The 23,292-nt window shown below is 40.9% G+C and overlaps 1 protein-coding gene across 1 annotated transcript in view; it reads left to right on the top strand.

Moving 5' to 3' along the window:
- Positions 1 to 23,292, top strand: part of MEI1 (meiotic double-stranded break formation protein 1) — a 576,193-nt gene that overhangs the window by 244,704 nt on the left and 308,197 nt on the right. Inside the window, exons 15-16 of the mRNA XM_089687729.1 lie at positions 1,435 to 1,576; positions 9,504 to 9,615. Coding sequence (XP_089543855.1) covers positions 1,435 to 1,576; positions 9,504 to 9,615 — 254 coding nt within the window. The remainder of the gene's footprint in view (positions 1 to 1,434; positions 1,577 to 9,503; positions 9,616 to 23,292) is intronic.

Here is a 23,292-nt window from a genome sequence, read left to right as displayed (position 1 = left end):
TCTCCCTTCCTTCCAACCACCCCTTCATTTCATCCTCCCACCCCTCCTTTCCTTCCACCTCCCCACACCTTCCTTCCTTCCACCCACCCTTCCTTCCTTCAACCCACCCCTTCCTTCCACCCACTCCTTCCTTCCTTCCTTCCTTCCTTCCTTCCTTCCTTCCTTTCTTCCTTCCTTCCTTCCTTCCTTCCTTCCTTCCTTCCTTCCTTCCTTCCTTCCTTCCACCCACCCCTTCCTTTCACCCACCCACCCCTCATTTCCTTTAACCCACCCACCCCTTCCTTCCACCCACCCTTCCTTCCGCCCACCCCTTCCTTCCACCCACTCCTCCCTTCCTTCCACCCATCCCTTCCTTCCACCCATCCCTTCCTTTCACCCACCCACCCCTCCTTTCCTTACACCCACCCACCCCTTCCTTCCACCCACCCTTACTTTCTTCCACCCACCCTTTCCTTCCTTCCTTCCTTCCTTCCTTCCTTCCTTCCTTCTACCCAACCCCTCCATTCCTTTCTTCCTTCCATCCACCCCTTTCTTCCTTTCACCCACCCACCCCTCATTTCCTTCAACCCACCCACCCCTTCCTTCCACCCACCCACCCTTCCTCCCTTCCACCCACTCCTCCCTTCCTTCCTTCCACCCACACCTCCCTTCCTTCCACCCACCCCTTCCTTCCACCCACCCCTTCCTTTCACCCACCCACCCCTCATTTCCTTCAACCCACCCACCCTTCCTTCCACCCACCCCTTCCTTCCACCCACCCCTTCCTTCCACCCACTTCTCCCTTCCTTCCTTCCACCCACTCCTTCCTTTCACCCACCCCTCCTTTCCTTTCACCCACCCCTTCCTTCCTTCCACCCACCCCTTCCTTCCACCCACCCTTCCTTCCTTCCACCCACCCTTCCTTCCACCCACTCCTCCCTTCCTTCCTTTCACCCTTCCTTCCACCCACCCCTCCCTTCCACCGACCCCTTCCTTCCTTCCTTCCACTCCTTCCTTCCTTCCACCCATCCCTTCCTTCCATCCACCCACTCCTCCCTTCCTTCCTTCCACCCACCCACTCCTCCCTTCCTTCCACCCACCCACCCCTCCCTTCCTCCCACCCACCCACCCATTCCTTCCTTCCACCCCTCCCTTTCTTCCTTCAAGGGGGAGAAGTTGGTGGGGGAGCCATAAAAATGCAGTTCAGCTGTGAGCTGAACCCCCTTGGAAAAAAAATTATCTACAGCCCTGCATGAAACAGAGAAATCAGCTAGGTGTTATTTCTGTAGTATGACATGAAACATCCTTCGCAATATTTTACTGTATATAGTGTTGCAGCCTGGTTGTGGTTCATTTATTGCATTGGTTAATATGAAAAATCTCATTAAGGGATAACTATCTATGTTGATATTACACATTAACATGATTTAGTGATGCTGATAACTTTCTTTTAAGATTGGCAATGGACTGTCAAAGTGACATCACTGTTAAAAACAATGCATTCACTGCACCATCTTCCAACAGCAAAGATACATTGGACGCTTTTACTTGGTTTCTGCTGAATACTTGTGACAATGTCTGTATACCCATTGTTTTGGTAAGTGTAATTCCCTAATATCCAAGTAAATTTAAATATAAAACAATATAATATTAAAAACAAGATGATATAATCAAAACATATAACCAGAAATACATGTGATATACTGTTATATTTAGCTCACATGCCTTCACGCATAAATACAGAGGCAAATTGCAGGAACTTAAAATGTTTAAATGGTAATTAAAATAAACTGGTAAGTGGTAGAAAATTGGCCATTTTTTGTCTTGCTGTTTGTACTGTTGTGGGGTATACAGTGAGGAACAGAAGTATTTGAACACCCTGCAATTTTGTAAGTTCTCCCACTTAGAAATCATGGAGGGGTCTGAAATTCACATTGTAGGTGCATTCCCACTCTGAGAGACAGAATTAAAAAAAAAATTCAGGAAATTACATTGTATGATTTTTAAAGAATTTATTTCTCTTGCACTACTGAACATAAGTATTTGAACACCTGAGAAAATCAGTGTTAATATTTGGTACAGAAGCCTTTGTTTGCAATTACAGAGGTCAAACATTTCCTGTAGTTCTTGACCAGGTTTGCACACACTGCAACAGGGATTTTGGCCCACTCCTCCACACAGATCTCCTCTAGATCTGTCAGGTTTCGGGGCTGTCGCTGAGCAACACGGGGTTTCAGCTCCCTCCAAAGATGTTCTATTGGATTTAGGTCTGGAGACTCGCTAGGCCACTCCAGAACCTTGATATGCTTCTTACGGAGCCACTCCTTGGTTATCCTGGCTGTGTGCTTCGGGTCGTTGTCATGTTGGAATACCCAGCCATGACCCATCTTCAATGCTCTGACTGAGGGAAGGAGGTTGTTGCTCAAAATCTCACAATAAATGGCCCCATTCATCCTCTCCTTAATACAGTGCAGTCGTCCTGTCCCCTTCACAGAAAAGCACCCCCAAAGCATGATGTTACCACCCCCATGCTTCACAGTAGGGATGGTGTTCTTGGGATGCAACTCATCCTTCTTTTTCCTCCAAACACGACGAGTGAAGTTTAGACCAAAAAGTTCTACTTTGGTCTCATCTGACCACATAACTTTCTCCCATGCCTCCTCTGGATCATCCAGATGGTCACTGGCAAACTTCAGACGGGCCTGGACATGTGATCACTTGAGCAGGGTAACCTTCCGTGCAATGCATGATTTGAAACCATGATGGCGTAGTGTTCTACCGGCAGTGACCTTTGAAACTGTGGTCCCAGCTCTCTTCATGTCATTGACCAGCTCCTCCCTTGTAGTTCTGGGCTGATTCCTCACCTTTCTTATCATCAGTGATACCCCACAAGGTGAGATCTTGCATGGAGCCCCAGTCCGAGGGAGACTGACAGTCGTCTTTAGCCTCTTCCATTTTCTAACAATTGCTCCAACAGTTGATCTATTTTCACCAAGCTGCTTGGCAATTGCCCCGTAGCCCTTTCCAGCCTTGTGGAGGTCCACAATTTTGTCTTTGGTGTCTTTTGACAGCTCTTTCGTCTTGCCCATGGTAGTAGTTGGCGTCTGACTGTGGGGTGGACAGGTGTCTTCAAAGAGCTCAGACAGGTGCTACTAAGTTAGATTAATGAGTGGAGTAGAGGTGGACTTTTTAAAGGCACAGTAACAGGTCTTTGAGAGCCAGAATTCTTGCTGTTTCTTAGGTGTTCAAATACTTATGTTCAGCAGTGCAAGACAAATAAATTCTTTAAAAATCATACAATGTGATTTCCTGAATTTTTTTTAAAATTCTCTCTCTCAGAGTGGGAATGCACCTACAATGTGAATTTCACATTGCAAATTCGCAGGGTGTTCAAATACTTATGTTCCTCACTGTATTTCCCTGTGCATCCTGTCCCAATGTCCATGCAGATAGTGAGGGAGCTCCAATCAGTAGTGACACAGTGGCTTTAATCTGTTGATTATTTACATCTGTGTTGCCTTCAAAGATTCCTCTCTCTTGATAGAGGTTCAAGCCACTTACCACTGTACCCAAACCTTAAAGTTTTGACTGGAGTTTTATTGAAATGTTAACCAAAAACAGCCTGGACTGTTAATATGTTTTAAGTTATTATTTACAGGTTCGATCTATAGTGCTGAAGGACCAGTTATTACCACTGCAGGATTGTTTTCAATGTTATAAGACTCACTAACTCACAGATTGCCAAGCATATTACCAAGATGAAATGTTGTCAGATCATAGATAATGAACATTGAATGATTTCAGCGTTCCAGTCTTAAAGTGTATCACAAGGTTTTGGATAGAGTGGGGAGGGGTTTGTCCTTCTGTTAGGTTTTATTTTTCCAAATAAAATATGGGTTTATGAGAATTAAAAATCATTTTATTCTGTTTTTATGTAGATTTTACATAGCGTCCCAACTTTTTTGGAATTGAGGTTGTATTTTCACCTCAAATGGCTCATTTTTTATTTATTGTGCAATTTTGTTGTATACAGAATGACACAGTGTGCAGAATAACAAATGATATGCTCCATGTCTTATACATAACCACAATAATGGATCAACAAGCAAATTGCTCATCACAAACCATATAAGTCAATTGTATAAAAAGTTATTTGACTCACAATGGTACATGACCCCTGACTGCGTATTTCACATCTGGTGGTCCTGTCCCAAGTTGACCTAGTTTTGGACGTGAGTCTACACCAGGGGTGGGCAAACTTTTTGACTTGAGGGCCTCAATGGGTTCATATATTGGACCCGGGGGCCGGACCAAGAGTAGATGAATGATGTGTATGTGTCATCCATAGTAAGTATAGTAATATTCCCCCATAGTAAGCATAGTAATTAATCCCCCATATAGTAATTCATCCCCCATAGTAATTCATCCCCCATATAGTAATTCATCCCCCTATAGTAATTCATCCCCCCTATAGTAATTCATCCCCCATATAGTAATTCATCCCCCATAGTAATTCATCCCCCCTATAGTAATTCATCCCCCCTATAGTAATTCATCCCCCATAGTAATTCATCCCCCATATAGTAATTCATCCCCCCTATAGTAATTCATCCCCCATATAGTAATTCATCCCCCCTATAGTAATTCATCCCCCATAGTAATTCATCCCCCCTATAGTAATTCATCCCCCCTATAGTAATTCATCCCCCATATAGTAATTCATCTCCCATATAGTAATTCATCCCCCCTATAGTAATTCATCCCCCCTATATTAATTCATCCCCCATAGTAATTCATCCCCCATATAGTAATTCATCTCCCCTATAGTAATTCATCCCCCATAGTAATTCATCCCCCATATAGTAATTCATCCCCCATATAGTAATTCATCCCCCATAGTAATTCATCCCCCATAGTAATTCATCCCCCATATAGTATTTCATCCCCCATATAGTAATTCATCCCCCATAGTAATTCATCCCCCTATAGTAATTCATCCCCCCTATAGTAATTCATCCCCCATATAGTAATTCATCCCCCATATAGTAATTCATCCCCCATAGTAATTCATCCCCCCCATAGTAATTCATCCCCCCTATAGTAATTCATCCCTTATAGTAATTCATCCCCCATATAGTAATTCATCCCCCATATAGTAATTCATCCCCCATAGTAATTCATCCCCCATATAGTAATTCATTCCCCATATAGTATTTCATCCCCCCCACAGTACTATTCCCCCCCAAGTAGTAAGCCAAGTCCCCCCTGTGTCAATTCACTTACCTTTGCTCCGCGCGTTCCTCTCGCCGTGTTCCCGCGCCGTTCCGGTCTTCAGGGCGGACTGTGAGAGGAGCCTAGCTCCCCTCCCCTCACGTTCGTCACGCTGCCCCGCCTACACACATCCTGACAGCCACATCCGCAGGCCGGATTAAAAGGTCCGCCGGGCCGTATACGGCCCGCGGGCCGTAGTTTGCCCATTGCTGGTCTACACCCTGATCAGGTCTGTCTTTAACATTTCTTTGCCCTGTAACCTCTGGGAGGCCCTACTCCATGAGCTGATTCTATCCCTAACCACAAATCAGAGACAGCTGGTGGGGTTTTTGTTTTTGGCTGACCCTGGCCAGAGCTTGGAGACAACCATTTATTAATTTCACAGACATTAAGCATAGGGTAAAGCCGATTATGTTGCATGAGAAGATCACCTCCATCTTAGATAATACCCATGCCAAGTTCCTAAAAATCTGGGATCCTTTGATCAATGCTCAAGTGAACATAGGCAGTACCCTGCTCTCAGTGTGACTGCTCTCCACAGCACGTAGATGCTGTCAACTGTCTGAACCCTGAAGGAATTTCCCTAGCCCTTCTTTCCCCCTCTCTCTTCTCTTTCTACTCCCAGGCAAGCTCCTCACTTTTCTCTTCCTGCTTCCTTTCTTCAATATCTACTTCTTCTTCTTTTCTCTCTCTATTGTCTTCCTTCATTTTTGGTAACTTTATAGGAGTCACTGGAGTTCTCCTTTTCGCTTTCTACATTTTGGAGTACCTGTAATTGACTGTAAAGAGCAACCCTTGTCAGTGGGTACACTGCACTGGTTCTTTTGGTTACAAATCATATCATCTCCATTTTGTAATACCGAAGGATTTCTTGTGCCAGTGCATCTTGCCTTGCAACTGGGATTTTCTTATGTTGTATGCTTAATTTTGACACTTAACTAGCACTCCTTTATTATGCCCTATTTTTTGTGAATTGTTTTCTTGTACACTTTTGGGGAAAAAAAACCCCAATAAAACCTATTGTGAAACAAAAATTATGTGTTACATTGTTGGATCAGAAAAGATGTATGTACATCTGGAAATTCAAATTTGTGATTCAATGATATAAAAAAATGGGTAGAGTCATGTGTGTGACGTTATAAAAAAATAGAATAAGAAATATAGAAAAGATGAGAAAAAGGTAATGAAAAAGAAGTGGGGTAGAGAAAAGTAATAGATGCCAGATTATTCAAGCGGGGGGTCTCTCCTGTTTTCCCTGTATCCACAGAAAACTCTACTCTCATCCCACTATGCGATTCCTATGTTGAAGGTCACGGTACTCAGAAGAAACGGAGGATAAAAAACACATTTTCAGAAATTTTTCTTTCACTTTGTTTTAATTAGGAAAATATTAAATTGGTACATTTACAATACAGTGCAGAGCACAAAAAATTAGAAGCTGACAGTATTTCTAAATTTTTGAAGACAGAGATTAAGAAACATTACCCAGTATAGAACTCTCTCACAAGTCCAAAAGGCTAAATACATAATCAAACAACCCAGAGTAGCGATAAACAGAACAAACAAAAAGAAAAATTATGCCAACATCCAATAGCGTAAGAAAAATCAGATTATAAATATATCAGATGATATCACAAGAACATTTATGGGAGATAAACCCTGTAAGGCTGTCATATACTAAAAGAGATCATTGAGGCGGAAGCAGCGTACCTAAAATCCCATGGTTGCCTATTCTGAGGAGAGCTGATGTACAGTATACTGTCCCCAGTGGTGGATAGAGTACAAAAAGGAAAATCAGTGAACATAAAAGAAGATGAGAGGGAGAGAGAGAAAACAAAAAGAGGGAAATAGGAAAGAATGAGGTAGGGGGAGAGGGAAGGAAAAACTCCAGAGGCTTGTATTAAAGTATTTGTATTCAGTTAACGGATTTGTAATCAGTTATAAATCCAGAAAGTGCGTTGTGAATTGAGAGGGCGCAAAAGTGATAAAACCAATGCTGCCAGGTACGCAAAAATGTATCATGTGTGTTTTCTGGAATTTTTTTATAAGTATCAAATGGCTGAGCTAACTGTTCTTCTCAAAAGATATACAATGAGCCTCAGATTTTTTGCCAGTAGGCAATCCAACTCTGGGCTAGCTCATTTTAGAGAATATAATCATTTTAGAAATTTGCTACATCCTGACTAAAAAAAAAATAAGATGGCCTTAGTTTATTCAGTTGAATGACATTGTGTGAGGTTGCCGAGATCTGAACTGATATGAACACATCAGTGTTGCTCCCTGTATTAAAATTACAATACAGCCCAGAAAAGATGAAAAGGGGATCCTGTGGCACCACAAAACTGGCCTGAAGACTTCAGAAAAGGTGAGTAAAATAATATAACATACTGCCTGTGAGATCTTTTACTTTACACCCCTTGAATTACAGCACCATTAAACTGAAATAAATACAATTTTGTAACAATACCACTTTCCGTATAGCCAACAGCAACAATTGAGTACTGGTACTGATACTTTTTTTATTTGCTCTAACATACAATTTTTCCAAACAAGCTTTCGGGGTGTACCCACTTCATCAAGGTCCAAACAGTACTGATGCATTAAGTTTCAGCAGATTGTTAATAGGTCAATCTCTAAGAAACATAAAACCAACAAACAAACATACACAGCAATGGTAATTAAGCTTGGATAGCTGGTGAGATAAGGCAGGGAGAAGGCTATGGAACTGGAGGGGGTCACAGAGGTTAGAATAGTCTATATTCATAGTTTGGTTGTGAGAAATTATGTCCCAAAGGTGTTTAATGGTGTGTCTGTGCAAATTAATTAATGGTTGTAGTATGTGTTCTGTTTCACCAACATAAGATCTTTGGCTACATTTTTGGCATTGAATGAGATACATTATGAGATATGAGAACATTACTGGAGGTGCAGCTGTATTATCCTGTAATATTGAAGGCCCCTTTTGTGTGTGTGACACTTAATGGATTGATTTGTCTGCACAGTTTGCAGTGTTTTTTTGTTGCAGGGCCTAGTGCCTTTATTTGTGAGTTTGTATTCAGAATTAAGTTTCCTGTTGATTAGTTTCTGTCAGAGGTTGGGTGGTTGCCTGAAAGCATTAGGAGTTGTTGAAATATTTTTAGGAAATTCATCCTCTTATAATGTAAATCCCTGAATATCTTTCTTATCCCTTCTAATGCAGGATTTTATGTTGTTACTAGAGGTACACGGTCATTTGTTTTTCTTCTCTTTGTATTGGAGGAGATGTTCTCTTTGAATTTGTAGGGCCGTGTTTATGCTTGTATTGATGGTTTTGTCCTTGTACCCTTTCTTATGGAAGGAGTCTGCTAGTGTTCTGAGATATTTATTTTTGTTGCCTCAATTACCTCAAGTGTATGGTCAACCAATAGTAAAGGTACCCTTAGATATTGCAAGATTTATTGTGGCATAAATAGGTGAAGATAATACAATAGAATGTCTATGGAATAACAGACTTTGTTGAACTTTGAAAGCCTGTTTCAGCAAAAAAAACCACAGCATATTTATAGGTTGAAAACTATTTCTGACATTATATTAACTTATTAATGCTTAAATGAGATGTAAACCAGAGCTCCACCCAAAAGGGGAAGTTCCACTTTAAGGACTGGTCCCCCACTCCCCATTAAGGATTGGCACCTTTGGGGAGCAGGGAGAAGCGGGTACCTGAAATTGACAGGTACCCACTCCCACTTCCTAGGCGAACGGAAGCGTAAGTTGCCCCCCCTGTAGTCTTCTGGGACATGTGACTGGTCCCAGAAGACTATGGGACCATTCAGAAAGTGCAGCCAGTAAAATGGGCTGTGGGGAGGACACCACCTGATCGAGGAAAAGGGGAGTGTTTTGTTTTTTTAAGTCAGCAGCTTCAGTTTTTGTACATTTTGACTGGAGCTCCGATTTAAGCTGCTTTGTGTTTTTGTTTTTTTTTATAGAAACTTTATATGAAACACTGTGCTTTTATTTTTGCTTCATATTAAATATAGCATAGCAAAACTTTTTTTTTTTATTAAATAACCTGATTTACATACTGAATTACCTGGTTACAGTAGCTTACAGACTGGCTACATACATTACATGCTGATTATTATCATCCAATGTCTGTGAAATAATCTTTTCTTCAGGTAAAATAAAATGGGCCTACTGACATGTCTACTACTGTACCAAAATGTAGGTTTCTTTAATCTCATTTAAACTTATTAGTTTTGTTTTTATTTATACAGAAATATTATGAACACATGTCCATTCCGGCTACAATGGAGATATTTTTTTCATTGCTTACTGATATATTTTCAGTTGTACCCAATATGAAGGCAACTTTCTCTGTAAAATTAGGTATGTTTCCCATGCAATAAATAAAAACTGACTTGTAAAAGATCTTGCTACAGAAAAACAGATTTTAGTATCTTGCTACCATCTATAGTCTCGTGTTTAATTTTGCATATACAGTAGCAGCATTTCAGTTTCTGTCTTATCTTTTCTATCATCATGTTTTCTGCTTTTTCAGCATCATGTAGGCTTTTTAGGCTATTTAAAAATCCACCCAGGATTATTAAAATTCTGCAGCCTTATGCGTGAACAAAACTCTCAATTTATAGGAGTTTTTATAGTAATTATTTATAGTTTTTTTTTTATTCCATAAAAGTTTATTTAGAAGTGACAACATGTTACAGGAAAATATAAAGTATTTATAGTTTTTATACGAGATACATACCTCTTTTCTCTCAGTTGAGAAAAGTTCTTTCATTGATTACACTGCTTGTAACATGATCTGTGGATATGGAAAAGAATCCTGTGACTGATCAGACTCTCCGTTATTCACAGATCATGTTACAAGCAGTGTAATCAATGAAAGAACTTTCTCAATAGGGGAGGAAGGAAGGAAGGTGCTTGCCTTGATAGACGATCTGTACTGCTGTTCTGCCTAAATTTGGTAAACATTGCAGTGTTAGAAGTTCATAGGCAGGAAGAAGACAGGCATCCCTGCAGCTTAGATTTCTGCATCTAGATCCAGCTGCCTGCACAAGTTGGGGCATAGTTTATTAAAGGTAAGTGACATGACTAAAGCAGTAGGGTTTTTTTTTTAAGCTAAACTTTAACTCCAAGACCTAAAAATCTCTGCAGCCAATATTAACCTGCATGAGCTTAAATTTGTTGCATTGCTAGCAGATTTAAGGCTGTAAAAGTCAGGCAGACAAGCATTGCAGTTAATTGAATGTCATAATGTACACTGCCATAGACATTAGAGGGTGGTTAGTTCAAACATGATATGGCTTCCCTTACAGCAGTGAATGTATCACCCAAGCAAGTTAATAACAAAATATGGATTGCAGTGTTAAAAATCAAACTGTCCAAAGCCCAGAATGTGCATCTCAAACCAAATGACCATATCCTCAGTAGGAATTACAACTGAAAAGTCCTATCCTAAAATCAAGCAGATCAGCAAATCTGCACATGAGGAAATAGCTACTCCAATGTATCAAAGTGTGTGATAAACACCAACCATTCCCAACACCAGACCAAAAATTCCAGGCACAAACTCACCAGATCATAAGACCCCACATACAATTATTATTACTATATTATTATACAGTATTTATATAGCGCTAAAAGGTTTGTTCAGCGCTGTACATTATAGTGAGGGACAGAACATGAGACAATACAGTAACAAAACAAAACAAAGGGGTTCAAGGGCCCTGCTCTTTCGAGCTTACAATCTAGGAGGGAGGGGATAGTTGTACAGGAGGAAGTGGCTGTGGGGGATGGAGTGGTAGGAGGAGTGGAGGAGATCAGCTGTTAGGTGAGGGCGGGGTAGGCTTCCCTGAAAAGATGGGTTTTCAGGGTTCGCCTGAAGGTAAGGAGGGTAGGTGACAGTCTGATGGATTGGGGTAGTGAGTTCCAGAGGATGGGGGAAGTCCTGGAGAAGTCCTGCAGTCAGGCACGGGAGGTGGAGACCAGGGAGCTAGAAAGTAGGAGGTCTTGTGAGGAGCGAAGATTACGGGTAGGGTGGTATTTGGGTATCAGGTCAGTAAGGTAGTTTGGGGCAGCATTATGAATGGCTTTGTATGTCTGTGTTAGTAGTTTGAATTTAATGCGTTGGGCAATCAGGAGCCAGTGGAGGGAATGACAGGAGGGGTGGCAGAAGCAGAGCGGTTGGTAAGATGGATGAGTCTGGCCGCTGAGTTCAGGATAGACTGAAGCGGGGATAGTCTGCGATGAGGTAGGCCAGTGAGAAGGGAGTTGCAGTAGTCCAGACGTGAGATAATAAGGGAGTGAACGAGTTGTTTAGTAGTGTCTGGGGTTAGGAATGAACGTATTTTGGAGATGTTGCGGAGGTGGAGCCTGCATGAGTTTGCCAATGATTGGACATGGGGTTGGAAGGACAGGTCTGAGTCTAGAGTGACACCTAGGACTTTGGCTTGCGGGGTGGGACTGATGGTGGTGTTGTTGGTCGTTATGGAGAGGGTGGGGGGGGCACGGGCTGGGGGGAAAATCAGGAGCTCGGTTTTGGAAAGGTTCAATTTGAGGAAATGGAGCGACATCCAGTCTGATATGTTGTTCAGTAGGTGGGTGATACGGGCGGAGACTGAAGGGGTGAGGCTAGGGGTGGAAAGGTAAATTTGCATGTCATCGGCGCAGAGGTGATAGTTGAAGCCGTGGGAGTGTATCAGTTTGCCGAGGGAGGAGGTGTAGATGGAGAAGAGAAGGGGCCCAAGGACAGAGCCTTGGGGGACCCCAACAGAGAGGGGGAGAGAGGGGGAGGTGGTAGCGTTATAGGTAACGCTGAAGGAGCGTTGGGATAGATAGGAGGAGAGCCAGGAGAGAGCGGAGTCTCTGATGCCGAGGGAGTGTAGTTTATTAAGGAGGAGGGGGTGGTCGACTGTGTCGAAGGCCGCGGAAAGGTCGAGGAGTAAGAGGACTGAGTAGTGGCAATTAGCGTTGGCGGTTAGCAGGTCATTAGTGATTTTGAGTAGAGCGGTTTTGGTGGAGTGTAGGGGACGAAAGCCAGACTGTAGTGGATCGAGGAGGTTGTTGTCAGTGAGGTGAGCGCTTAGGCGATTGTAGACTAAGCGCTCAAGGAGCTTGGAAGTAAATGGCAGCAGGGAGATGGGTCTAAGGTTGTTCAGGTCGGTGGGGTCCAGGGAGGGTTTTTTGAGTATGGGGGTGATGTGCGCGTGCTTTAGGGGGGAGGGGAATGTGCCAGTAGAGAGGGAGAGATTGAAGATGTGGGTGAGGGAGTGTAGGATGGAGGAGGAGGGTGACCGGAGAAGTTGTGTGGGGACAGGTTCAAGGGGGCAAGTGGTGAGGCAGGCTTCTGAGAAGACCTTAGTGACCTCCTCAGTGGTAGCAAGGCTGAAGGACCGGAGTGTTGGGGAGGTTATAGTGTGCGGGACGTTAGGTGTGGTGGGGGGTAGGGCAGTTGCGAGGTCAGAGGAGGGGAGAGTTGATGGGGTTATAGTGGGAGGGAGGCTAGGTGGGGAGGTAGGTTGAGCATTGGGGTCAGTACATGTTTATGTCCATAAAGGGAATGCAGGACTCTTGCACTTTCAGACCTTTCACCATTCCAATCTGAGAAGATGGTAAATACTCTCCCATTCCACAGGAAACACAAAAAGGCTCTAAATGCTGTGATATAATTGAATAAAATAACAAAGGAATATAAAGACAATTCTTATAGATAGAAACTTTAAATTGGGGTTTCAAATATGACACTTAGAAAGATCTGAATAGGTTTCAAACTTTTATTGATGTACAAAAATTTACACGAAATGAGCTAACATTTTATGACTAATTTTGTTAGTAAAAATATGTAAAATGTGGGGGGTTTTACAATCGAAGTTGGCAAATACATCTCTTTTTATTCCCTTTGATAGTAGAAATACGTTTATAACAGCATTTATGGAAATGATTATTGGGGATATAGAGAATATGTGATTAAGAAAAATTATGAGAATAGAACTATATCCCAGGGTATTAGAGATATTTGTCCATGGAGGATTTCGTTCTACGCCCGCTGATAAGAGTGGTGGGGTTGTCCTTCTGAATAAAGAAGATTATCTTAAGGTAATGGATCGAAAATTGTTACTGATAATGATACCTATGTCCTTATGGAAGGATCCTACCTTTCATTACAATAAGATTGTTGATTCTTCAAGGATTTAATAATGGGATCACAAACAAAAAAGAGGAACCAGTACCTTTTACCCTTGTTTCCCAGGTGCATAAGAACTCCCCTAACAGCCTGGGGAGGCCAATCATTAGTGGTATAATTTCTCTTACAGAAAAGTTTGGGGTATATGTTGACCAATTTATACAACCAATGGTGGTTAATATGCCCACCTACCTTTTGGGATACCATATTCTTCAATCTTACATACTCTTTAGCTTGAAATGCAATACTGCTTGCATTTTATATCTCTAATACTCAAATATGTATAAATAATGACATAACACTGTCTGTATTGAACACAATTGTGTTCATTTGCGTCCATTTGCATTTTGTAAAACTGGTTTATGAAAGATTTTTACATGCACCAAGTGTTTTTTTCCATGATAAAGCCAAGAATATATTGAAATGAAAATTGTTGATTATAGGAATGATTTTTTGTTGGTGACAGCAGATGTTACTTCTCTATACAGCAGTATTTCTCCTCAACAAGTTATGATTTGTCAAGAATCATTTATTATGAAGAGCCTGGAGTTTGCTATGACCAATAATTATTTTTGGTTTCATAGGATGTTTTATCTTCAAGACAGGGGTGTAGCTAAAGGGGGACAAGTATGCCCAGAGGATGGTAGACCTGTTTATGGGAGGAGGATGTCATCCATAAGGTATACAGGTCTTCTTTAACCATTTGCCGCCCGGCCAATGGCCGTTTGGCGGCTTGAAAGTTGCTTCTCCACTCCGGGTGCACGCCATTTGGCGTGCTCCCGCACATGCGCCGTTTGCGCTAATGCAGAGCGGCGCAGCGGCTCGATCTGTCACCGGGCGTGTACCTCGGACACGGCCGATGACAGATCCGAGTACCGGCTCCGTTGCAGGTACCATGTGACCTGCTGTGACCAATCACAGCAGGTCACATGACAGTTGTATACAATGGATGGCTTCATTCATGATGCCATCCATTGTATACTAGTGCCTAGCTGTGAATGGTCACAGCTAATCACATGCACATGTCATGTGATTAGCTGTGACCAAATCACAGCTAAGCACAAAAAAAAAAAAAAAGCTGAATGAATCGATTTCATTCAGGTAAATGCTTGCTTATAGCAAAGTAATTCTTTGCTATAAGCAAATTGTGTAAAAAAAAAAAAAAAAAAAAAAATACTGATCACTTCCCCAAAGTAGTACAATGTTACTATGGTAACATTGTACTACTTTGGTCATAGTAAAATATGAAAAAAAAATGTTAAAAAAAAAAAAAAAAAAGTAATAAAAAATTAAAAATAATAAAAAAAAAATAAAAAAAAAATATATATATATTTTTTTTTCATACTGTCACCAGTCAGTGTCCCTGTTCACCGCCATGCCAGTTATATGATGATGCTGTACTGCACTGGTGGCAGTATGTAAAAAAAAAATAGTGAAAATAATTTTTTTAATTTTTTCATTTTCCGAAAAATTATGACAAAAAAAATACAACTTCAAAAAACTCGCTATGCCTCTTATGAAGTACGTCGGACTGTCTACTCTGCAAAAAGGGGTCATTTGGGGGATATCTGTACTATTCTGACATTCTTAGACCTCAAGAAATTAGATTGGCCGTCAGTACTTCAGGATTGATCAATAATCAGATCTATACCATAGTTTCTCTATAACTTTCCTACAAACTAAAAAATACATCCTAATTTGGGTTATTTTCACCAAAGACATGTAGCAGAATACATCTCGGCCTAAATTTATGAAGAACAATTATTTATTTGTAAATTTTTATAACGGAAACAAAGAAAAACGTGTATTTTTTTCAACAATTTTGGCCTTTTTTTGTTAATTTAGCAAAAAATAAAAACCACAGCGGTGATTAAATACCACCAAAAGAAAGCTCTAGTTGTGTGAAGAAAATGATAAAATTTTAGTTTGGGTACAGTGTTGTATGACTGCGCAATTGTCATTCAAAGTGTGAGAGCGCTGAAACGTGAAAAATGGCCTGGGCAGGAAGGTGTAAAATTGCACGGTATTGAAATGGTTAACTATTTACAGACGATATATAGATGACATCCTCCTCATATGGCAGGGTGATGTGAATTCCTTACAGTCATTTATGAATGAGCTGAATAACAATAATAGAAACATATGGTTGTTTGAGTTTAGTGCTGAAAGCATAAAGTTTCTAGATCTTACAATCTATGTGTAGAAGTCAAAATTTGGAACAAGGCTTTTATTAAATGTACTGGAAGAAATGGGTATACCTGAATTACCAGTCATCAGCCCTCTTGGGTCTGCAATGTTCCCAAGGGTCAATTTTGCCATATAAGAAGAAACTGAGAAAATCTATAGGAATTGGGGAGTTTAATGAACAGACAACACTGCTGAAAAATAGATTTATGAAAAAAGGATATACTGTATAAAAGAGAAGTTAGATAAACCTATTTGGAAGGTGGCATGAATGGACGGACAGAAGTTATTAGGTGACAATGAGATTGGAAGGAATTATATCAGTGCTGAATTTACATTTACTACTACCTTTTTTACACAATTTCAGGATGTTAAGCATTTTTCTAGGAAATATTGTCCAATTTAGAAAAAAGAGTTTGTTTTGGCTTCAAATTTGCCGCATATTCCTGCTATTTTTTTTTTTTTTTCAGAAAAAATTCTCAATTTGCACAGTATTCTGCCCCAACATTCCTGTCCGGAGAAGATTAAACTTCTGGGTGGAAAAGAAATATGCCATCTGTAATTTTAATAAGGAGGAATGTTGGTTAAAAAATGGTTCCTACCTGTGTGTACTGACAAAGAATATATTATTGAATCTTTAATTTAATGTTACTCTCAATATATATTCATCCATGTGGTTTGCAATATGTTGGCAGAACCACATGAACACTGTGTACACATTTGAGGGAGCATATTTATAATATTTTAAAAAAGGATTTATGGGGCACAGGGTGTCTGCTCATTTCAAATTATACAATAACTGAGACACTAGAAGCATTAAAGTAGAACTTAAGGCAAAACATTTTCTTAGTTTTGGATAGAGTGGAGAGGGATTAGAACCCCTGTCAGGTTTTATTGCTGTCTGTGCCTCCATTAAGGAGATTTGCCATCTCTATTTGTCCTGTTTACCATTATCATTTAAATTGAAAGAAAATCTCTAATTTTGGGTTGTCCCAATGTGGACACTAGGTCTGGTTACCTGGGTGTCCCCAAGGAATTCCTTTAATTTGCAGGGATTTCCTCCTACTTCCTGTTTGGTTATGGAACAGGAAGTGAAGGGAAATCTCTGCAATGGGATACAGATGGCAAATAAAAAATCTGACAGGGTTTATAACCCTCCTTTGCTCTATCCAAAATGAAAAAAAAAAAGTTTTGCACATAGTTCTACTTTAAGTTTGTCGGTATAGACAAATTGAATCTCCACTGGAGAGGTTCCACAATAAGAAGAGGGAAGTCTCCAGTAGAGTGTAGAGATGAATCTTTGAGCTCAAAACATATGCTCCCTATGGTTTAAACATTAAATGGGACGTAGATTGCTTCATAGCTATCAAATACACTTTCTAGGATAGGATAGGTTATGTGTATAAATATCTTGGATCACAATTTATAATTATGCATGGAATTTTCAATACACTAATCATGGAGTTGGCTTATGGTTTTGGAATTATATGGATTAATTTTTGTGTTTATTTCTTAATACACTGATTATGGAGTTGAATTATGACTACATGATAGTTTGTATATTAATTATTATCACATTGCTGTTATATTATACGGTAAATGTGCAATGTTGTTGGGCTTTTGGTGTATACAGTCATGGCCGAAATTGTTGGCACCCTTGATATTTCTCCAGGAAATCATGTATTTCTCACGAAACGTATTGCATTAACACATGTTTTGCTATACACATGTTTATTCCCTTTGTGTGTATTGGGACAAAACAAAAAAAGGGAGGAAAGAAAGCAAATTCGACATAATGTCACACAAACCTCCAAAAATGGGCTGGACAAAAGTATTGGCACCCTTTCACAACTGCGGATAAATAAGAATGTTACAAGCATGTGATGCTCCTGTAAACTCACCTGGGGCAAGTAACAGGTGTGGGCAATATAGAAATCACACCTGAAAGCAGATAAAAAGGAGAGACGTTCACTTAACCTTTGCATTGTGTGTCTGTCTGTGCCACACTAAGCATGGACAACAGAAAGAGGAGACGAGAACTGTCTGAGGACCTGAGAACCAAAATTGTGGCAAAATATCAACAATCTCAAGGTTACAAGTCCATCTCCAGAGAACTAGATTTGCCTTTGTCCACAGTGCGCAACATTATCAAGAAGTTTGCAACCCATGGCACTGTAGCTAATCTCCCTGGTCGTGGACGGATGAGGAAAATTGATGAAAGATTGCAACGCAGAATAGTCCGGATGGTGGATAAGCAGCCCCAAACATGTTCCAAAGACATTCAAGCTGTCCTGCAGGCTCAGGGAGCATCAGTGTCAGCGCGAACTATCCGTCGACATTTAAATGAAATGAAACGCTATGGCAGGAGACCCAGGAGGACCCCACTGCTGACACAGAGACATAAAAAAGCAAGACTACAGTTTGCCAAAATGTACTTGAGTAAGCCAAAAGCCTTCTGGGAAAACGTCTTGTGGACAGATGAGACCAAGATAGAGCTTTTCGGTAAAGCACATCATTCTACTGTTTACCGAAAACGGAATGAGGCCTACAAAGAACAAAACACAGTACCTACGGTAAAATATGGTGGAGGTTCAATGATGTTTTGGGGTTGTTTTGCTGCCTCTGGCACTGGGTGCCTTGACTGTGTGCAAGGCATCATGAAATCTGAGGATTACCAAAGGATTTTGGGTCGCACTGTAGGGCCCAGTGTCAGAAAGCTGGGTTTGCGTCCAAGATCCTGGGTCTTCCAGCAGGACAATGACCCCAAACATACGTCAAAAAGCACTCAGAAATGGATGGCAAAGAAGCGCTGGAGAGTTCTGAAGTGGCCAGCAATGAGCCCAGATCTAAATCCCATTGAACACCTGTGGAGAGATCTTAAAATTGCTGTTGGGAAAAGGTGTCCTTCCAATAAGAGAGACCTGGAGCTGTTTGCAAAGGAAGAGTGGTCCAAAATTCCGGGTGAGAGGTGTCAGAAGCTTATTGATGGTTATAGGAAGCGACTGATTTCAGTTATGTTTTCCAAAGGGTGTGCAACCAAATATTAAGTTAAGGGTGCCAATACTTTTGTCCAGCCCATTTTTGGGGTTTTGTGTGACATTATGTCATATTTGCTTTTCTGCCTCTGTTTTATATTTGTTCCAATACATACAAAGGGAATAAACATGTGTATAGCAAAACATGTGTTAATGCAATACCTTTTTTGTGTGAAATACTTGATTTTCAGGAAAAATATCAAGGGTGCCAACAATTTCGGCCATGACTGTATGTGTATACAGTATATATATATATATATATTTCAAGTTCGGTTTAACATATATTTGTTCTGGGCAGATCGGTTCTGGATCTATTTATCTTTGACAGTGGTGATTGTGTCCACTGATCCTGCTAATATTGTGAAGATGTATGATGAGAGGTGGGCTCATTTTGGTCTTTTAAAAGGAGATCTGTGAGTCTGTCTAGCTAGCCCCTGAAGATGTACCATAAGACAAAATGCATTGGGCGGAGCTAGCAAACTGATGTCACACGCTGTTGGGTACGACCCGCCGACAGCTTCCATTTTGATTTTTTTAGCTGGCTTGTGCTTTCATTGCTTTGTATATTTAATAAATTATATTGATGATATCACACAATTTGAAGCCTTTTTATGTTTTCTGTGGATCGGTGGAGTACTTACCATCTTCATTGATTTAGAACAGTGGAAGGTCTGAAAGTGCAGGATTCCTGCATTCCCTTTATGAACACACCTATGTATTGACCTATTTACACCCTAATAGTTTTGCATCCCAAGTGTCTGGTGATGGTTGGTGTTTATCACACACTTTGATACTTTTCTCATATGCCATTTGGTTGATCTGCAGGATTTCAGGATTGAACTTGCTGTTTGTAATTCCTTTTGAGAATATGGTCATTTGTTTTGAGATGCACATTCTGGGATTTTGACTGTCTAATTTTAGCACTCTGTATTTTAATTTTACTAAAGGACCACATATATTTTTTTTATGCCAGCTGCTTTTTTGTATGCATGCGGATTGGGTGATTTGTTTTATTAATATTAAAAAGTTAATACCAATGAATAAGAAAAGAGAAGAGATTGTGAATGGGGCAGGCAAATGCTGTAATTTCAAAAGGCAACAAAAGCGATAAGGATAACTTTACTTAACTGCTTCCAGCAGGACTATGAAAATTAGAAAAGATGAGAGCAACACTAGTTGTCTAATACATTTTCATTGTATATGACAAGGAAAGTGGTCAACGTATTTTGGGCTCAGAACTGCCCCTTCAATGGACTTAAAATGTTGGCAAAGATTACAATAGAACAACTGGTCAATATAATCAGAGGGATACAATAAAAGCCTAATGGACTTATACTAGTGTTGCGGCACTCTCATCCTTTAATCCACATTTCATAGAATATTCTGGGGACCCTTAAGGACACCCCAGCGAACAAATAGCTATATCCTGATTTTGAATGTCACCCCTTACTTATCTTTAAACTTTTTGGTCCAGCACTCTGCTGCCATTTCTTCCTGTGAATCCCAGCAGGGCTAGACAGTGCATCAGGGAGACCAAATGTGACAAAAATATGATTGGCATCTTGTCCACCTATTTTGACTATTATGGCATTTCTATAGGTGGCTTTAGGCAGACCACAGAAGGGCAGATTTTTTTTTATAAAAAAGTGTTCATTGAGTTGTGCAGCTAGAGGTGAGTTTACTCTCACTGTGCATCTGACAGCTTCAGGGGGGTGCCCATCATATTATAAATAATCTCAAACTGGAGGTGTTGTTCAGCCAAGCTAATGTAGAGATGTGTTCAGTTTGAACTCCCAGGCCAAACAACAGTTACAGCCTTATCAACCCCAATTATTGCCCAAAGAACAACCCAAAGGGGACAGTCAGTACCATGCCATGTGACTTTACTTGACCATTTTATTGGTCCCTAATGACATCACGTTTCCTCTCACACTGGTGACTTTTGCATATAGTAGGGGCTGTGGCCAGAAGGAGAATCAGCTCAGAACTGAGCGGGCAGCAGCCAGCAATGTTACCAATTTATCTCGAAAGAGCAGGGCCCTCGATCCCCTCATGTTTTGCATTGTATTGGTATTGTTCTGTCACATGTTCTGTCCCCCTTTGTAATGTACAGCGCTGAGTGAACTATTGGCGCTTTATAAATACTGTATAATAATAATAATAATAATAATTTATCTCTGGTCTCTCCATTGAGTGACTTGTCTCTGGAACTCTCTCTCTCACATTTCCTGTCACCAAACTCGAGTTTAGTGAGCAACAACCATCAGCCCAACTCCTCCCAGCAAACATAAACCCCTCAGGCTGCAAATTCCAATCACACTACCTTACACCACTAGGTTGAAGGATATATGGGCCACATTGGAAGCCATCCCTTCAAGGGAAGAACATCCTCTCTAGTCCTGGTTTCCCCTAGATGCTTCCACAGTTTACTGCTTAAGCTGTTGCTACAGTAGTTAAGGTGACTGCATACGCAAATCGTATTCCTACAAAAAACCCATTTTTGTAGTGACAAACTGACATGTTTTATAACCACGACTTCATATGGTTTATCATTAACCAGTCTCCAAATTTCAAGTCTAGTGACAAGAGCATCCTTTTGTTTAAGACGATCTCTTGGCAATTCCTGGCCTAAGACTGAATCATATATTAGAATTCTCTTTTTCAAGGGTCATATCCACTCACAAATCTTCACACTGGCAAACATCTACTTTCCAAAATGTAATCACAGACGTCTGGGACAACCTCCTGGACAGACTAAATAGGATCTCTGAAAACACATTGCTCCTGGGAGGGGATATAATCTCTCACTTCCAGCCTACCAGCACACTAAACAAGAAAAACACCTCCATGACTTTCAACTATTTGATGCCTGGTGGATCCTGAATTCCAGTGAAAGAGAGTTTATATTCTATTCAGCCATGCATGGCAGGTACTCCTGACTAAATTTCACTGTGGTGAAATATACTTCCGTTCCTTGTATTCAGAAATGCCTATTCAGATCATGCTCTGGATACTATTCAAATCTAGATAGAGAATAATTCATAAAAACAATTCTCATAGAGATCCAACAAAACGTTACTCCAGCCCCCACAGGTCAGGGCCTACATAGTCAAAGAATCAGATCTATTTCACCTTGAACACTCACACACACTAGACCAGTGTTTCTCAACCTTTTTTCAGTCTAGGCACCCTTTAAAATTATGGACAGTCGCAAGGCACCCTTTAAATTTATGGACAGTCTTGAGGTAACCCATCCTAAAATGGAGTGCCTCAAGACTGTCCATAATTTTAAAAGGGCACCCCATTCTAAAATGTGAAAAACTATTCTAATAGTTTTATATAACGCAGCAACATTCACACCTCTAGATATCTAAAACATTGAACATTAGAGGTGATTTATTCCAAAGCAAATACACTTTTGCACACTGGTACCGAGAAGTATTCCTGTGTCTCTCTTCTTCCTCAGTTTATCTCTATCACTGAGCTAATGTGACCCCAGCATTGATAGGGAGGGGCACGGGAAGGGCAATCTAAGATGCTGTGCAGGCAGCTGACATTCTCCTTATCAAGTGATGATGTCATTGGTTGTCAGGACGCCGGCGGCTAGAAGGTCATAATGGTGCACAATGAAAACCTACGGCTTTGAGTAACTAAAAGGCGAACTTGCTTCACCCACTGGCTTGTATACAAGTTTTGGGCAATTTGTAGACATTTTTGCCAAGGCACCCCTGAAGAAACCTTAAGGCACCCCAGAGTTTTTCAACAGTGCACTTTGCAGAAAGATCTATTTTGCCCTTCTATTCTATCTACCACTGGCTCAAAAGCATGCTGGATATCACAGAGGTATTCAGAACCTAATAATAAAAACCTATACTGCTTACAAACAACCACAAAATTTGCAGACATCATGACAACTCTTTTTTTAGGGTTGGCAACTTTACTTCATGTCTGGAGGAGGAGAGGCGTAACAAAGCAACTCCTGAAAAAACTCCTTGACCTGAGAGATTCACATTACAATACTTGAAGATGTTTATGCCCCAGCCAGTGGTGTAACTAGAACCTTCAGAGGCCTTGTACAAGAAACCATGTAGGGCCCCCCTGACCCCCAGCTGGGGCCCTTCCCTCAGAGCCGAGTGGCAGAACGCCAGGACGCTGTCGCAAACGTGACCTTTGTGACCCTGGTAGTTCTGCCACTGGTGTCAGTAGTTTTTTATAATGTCTTTTTAAATATTATTTTTTACATTTTTTAAGAGCCCCGTTGGGGGGCTTACGTGAAATATCAGGGGTCTAAAAAGGAAGGAAGGAAAGGGAAAAAAAAGAAAAGAAAGGAAAGAAAAGAAAGAGGAAAGAAGGAAGGAAGAAAGAAAAGAAAAAAGAAAAGCAGGAAGGAGGCAGAAGGGAGGGGTGGGAGGAGGAGGAGCAGAAGCAGCTCTCCCTCCTCTCCCATCCATGCAGGGGGGGAGGGGGGGGGAGCTGTCAGTGCTAACTCTCTCAGCTCAGGTGCAGCCAAAAGAAGCTAGATGGAGAAGCTGCAAGGCGACTGCATATAGAGGAACCAATCTCTCCATGTTCCTCCTGCCGTCCCTGAATGCCTGCTTCTCCTCTCCCACAGGCATTCTGCAGCTGCAGGAGGAACATGTA

Source organism: Staurois parvus, unplaced genomic scaffold (assembly GCF_062004578.1).
Source record: "Staurois parvus isolate SC_StPar_1 unplaced genomic scaffold, SC_StPar_1.0 ptg000436l, whole genome shotgun sequence".
Classification (NCBI taxonomy): Eukaryota; Metazoa; Chordata; class Amphibia; order Anura; family Ranidae; genus Staurois; species Staurois parvus.
Note: the sequence above shows the minus strand (reverse complement) of the source record. Positions and strands in the feature narration are given on the sequence as shown.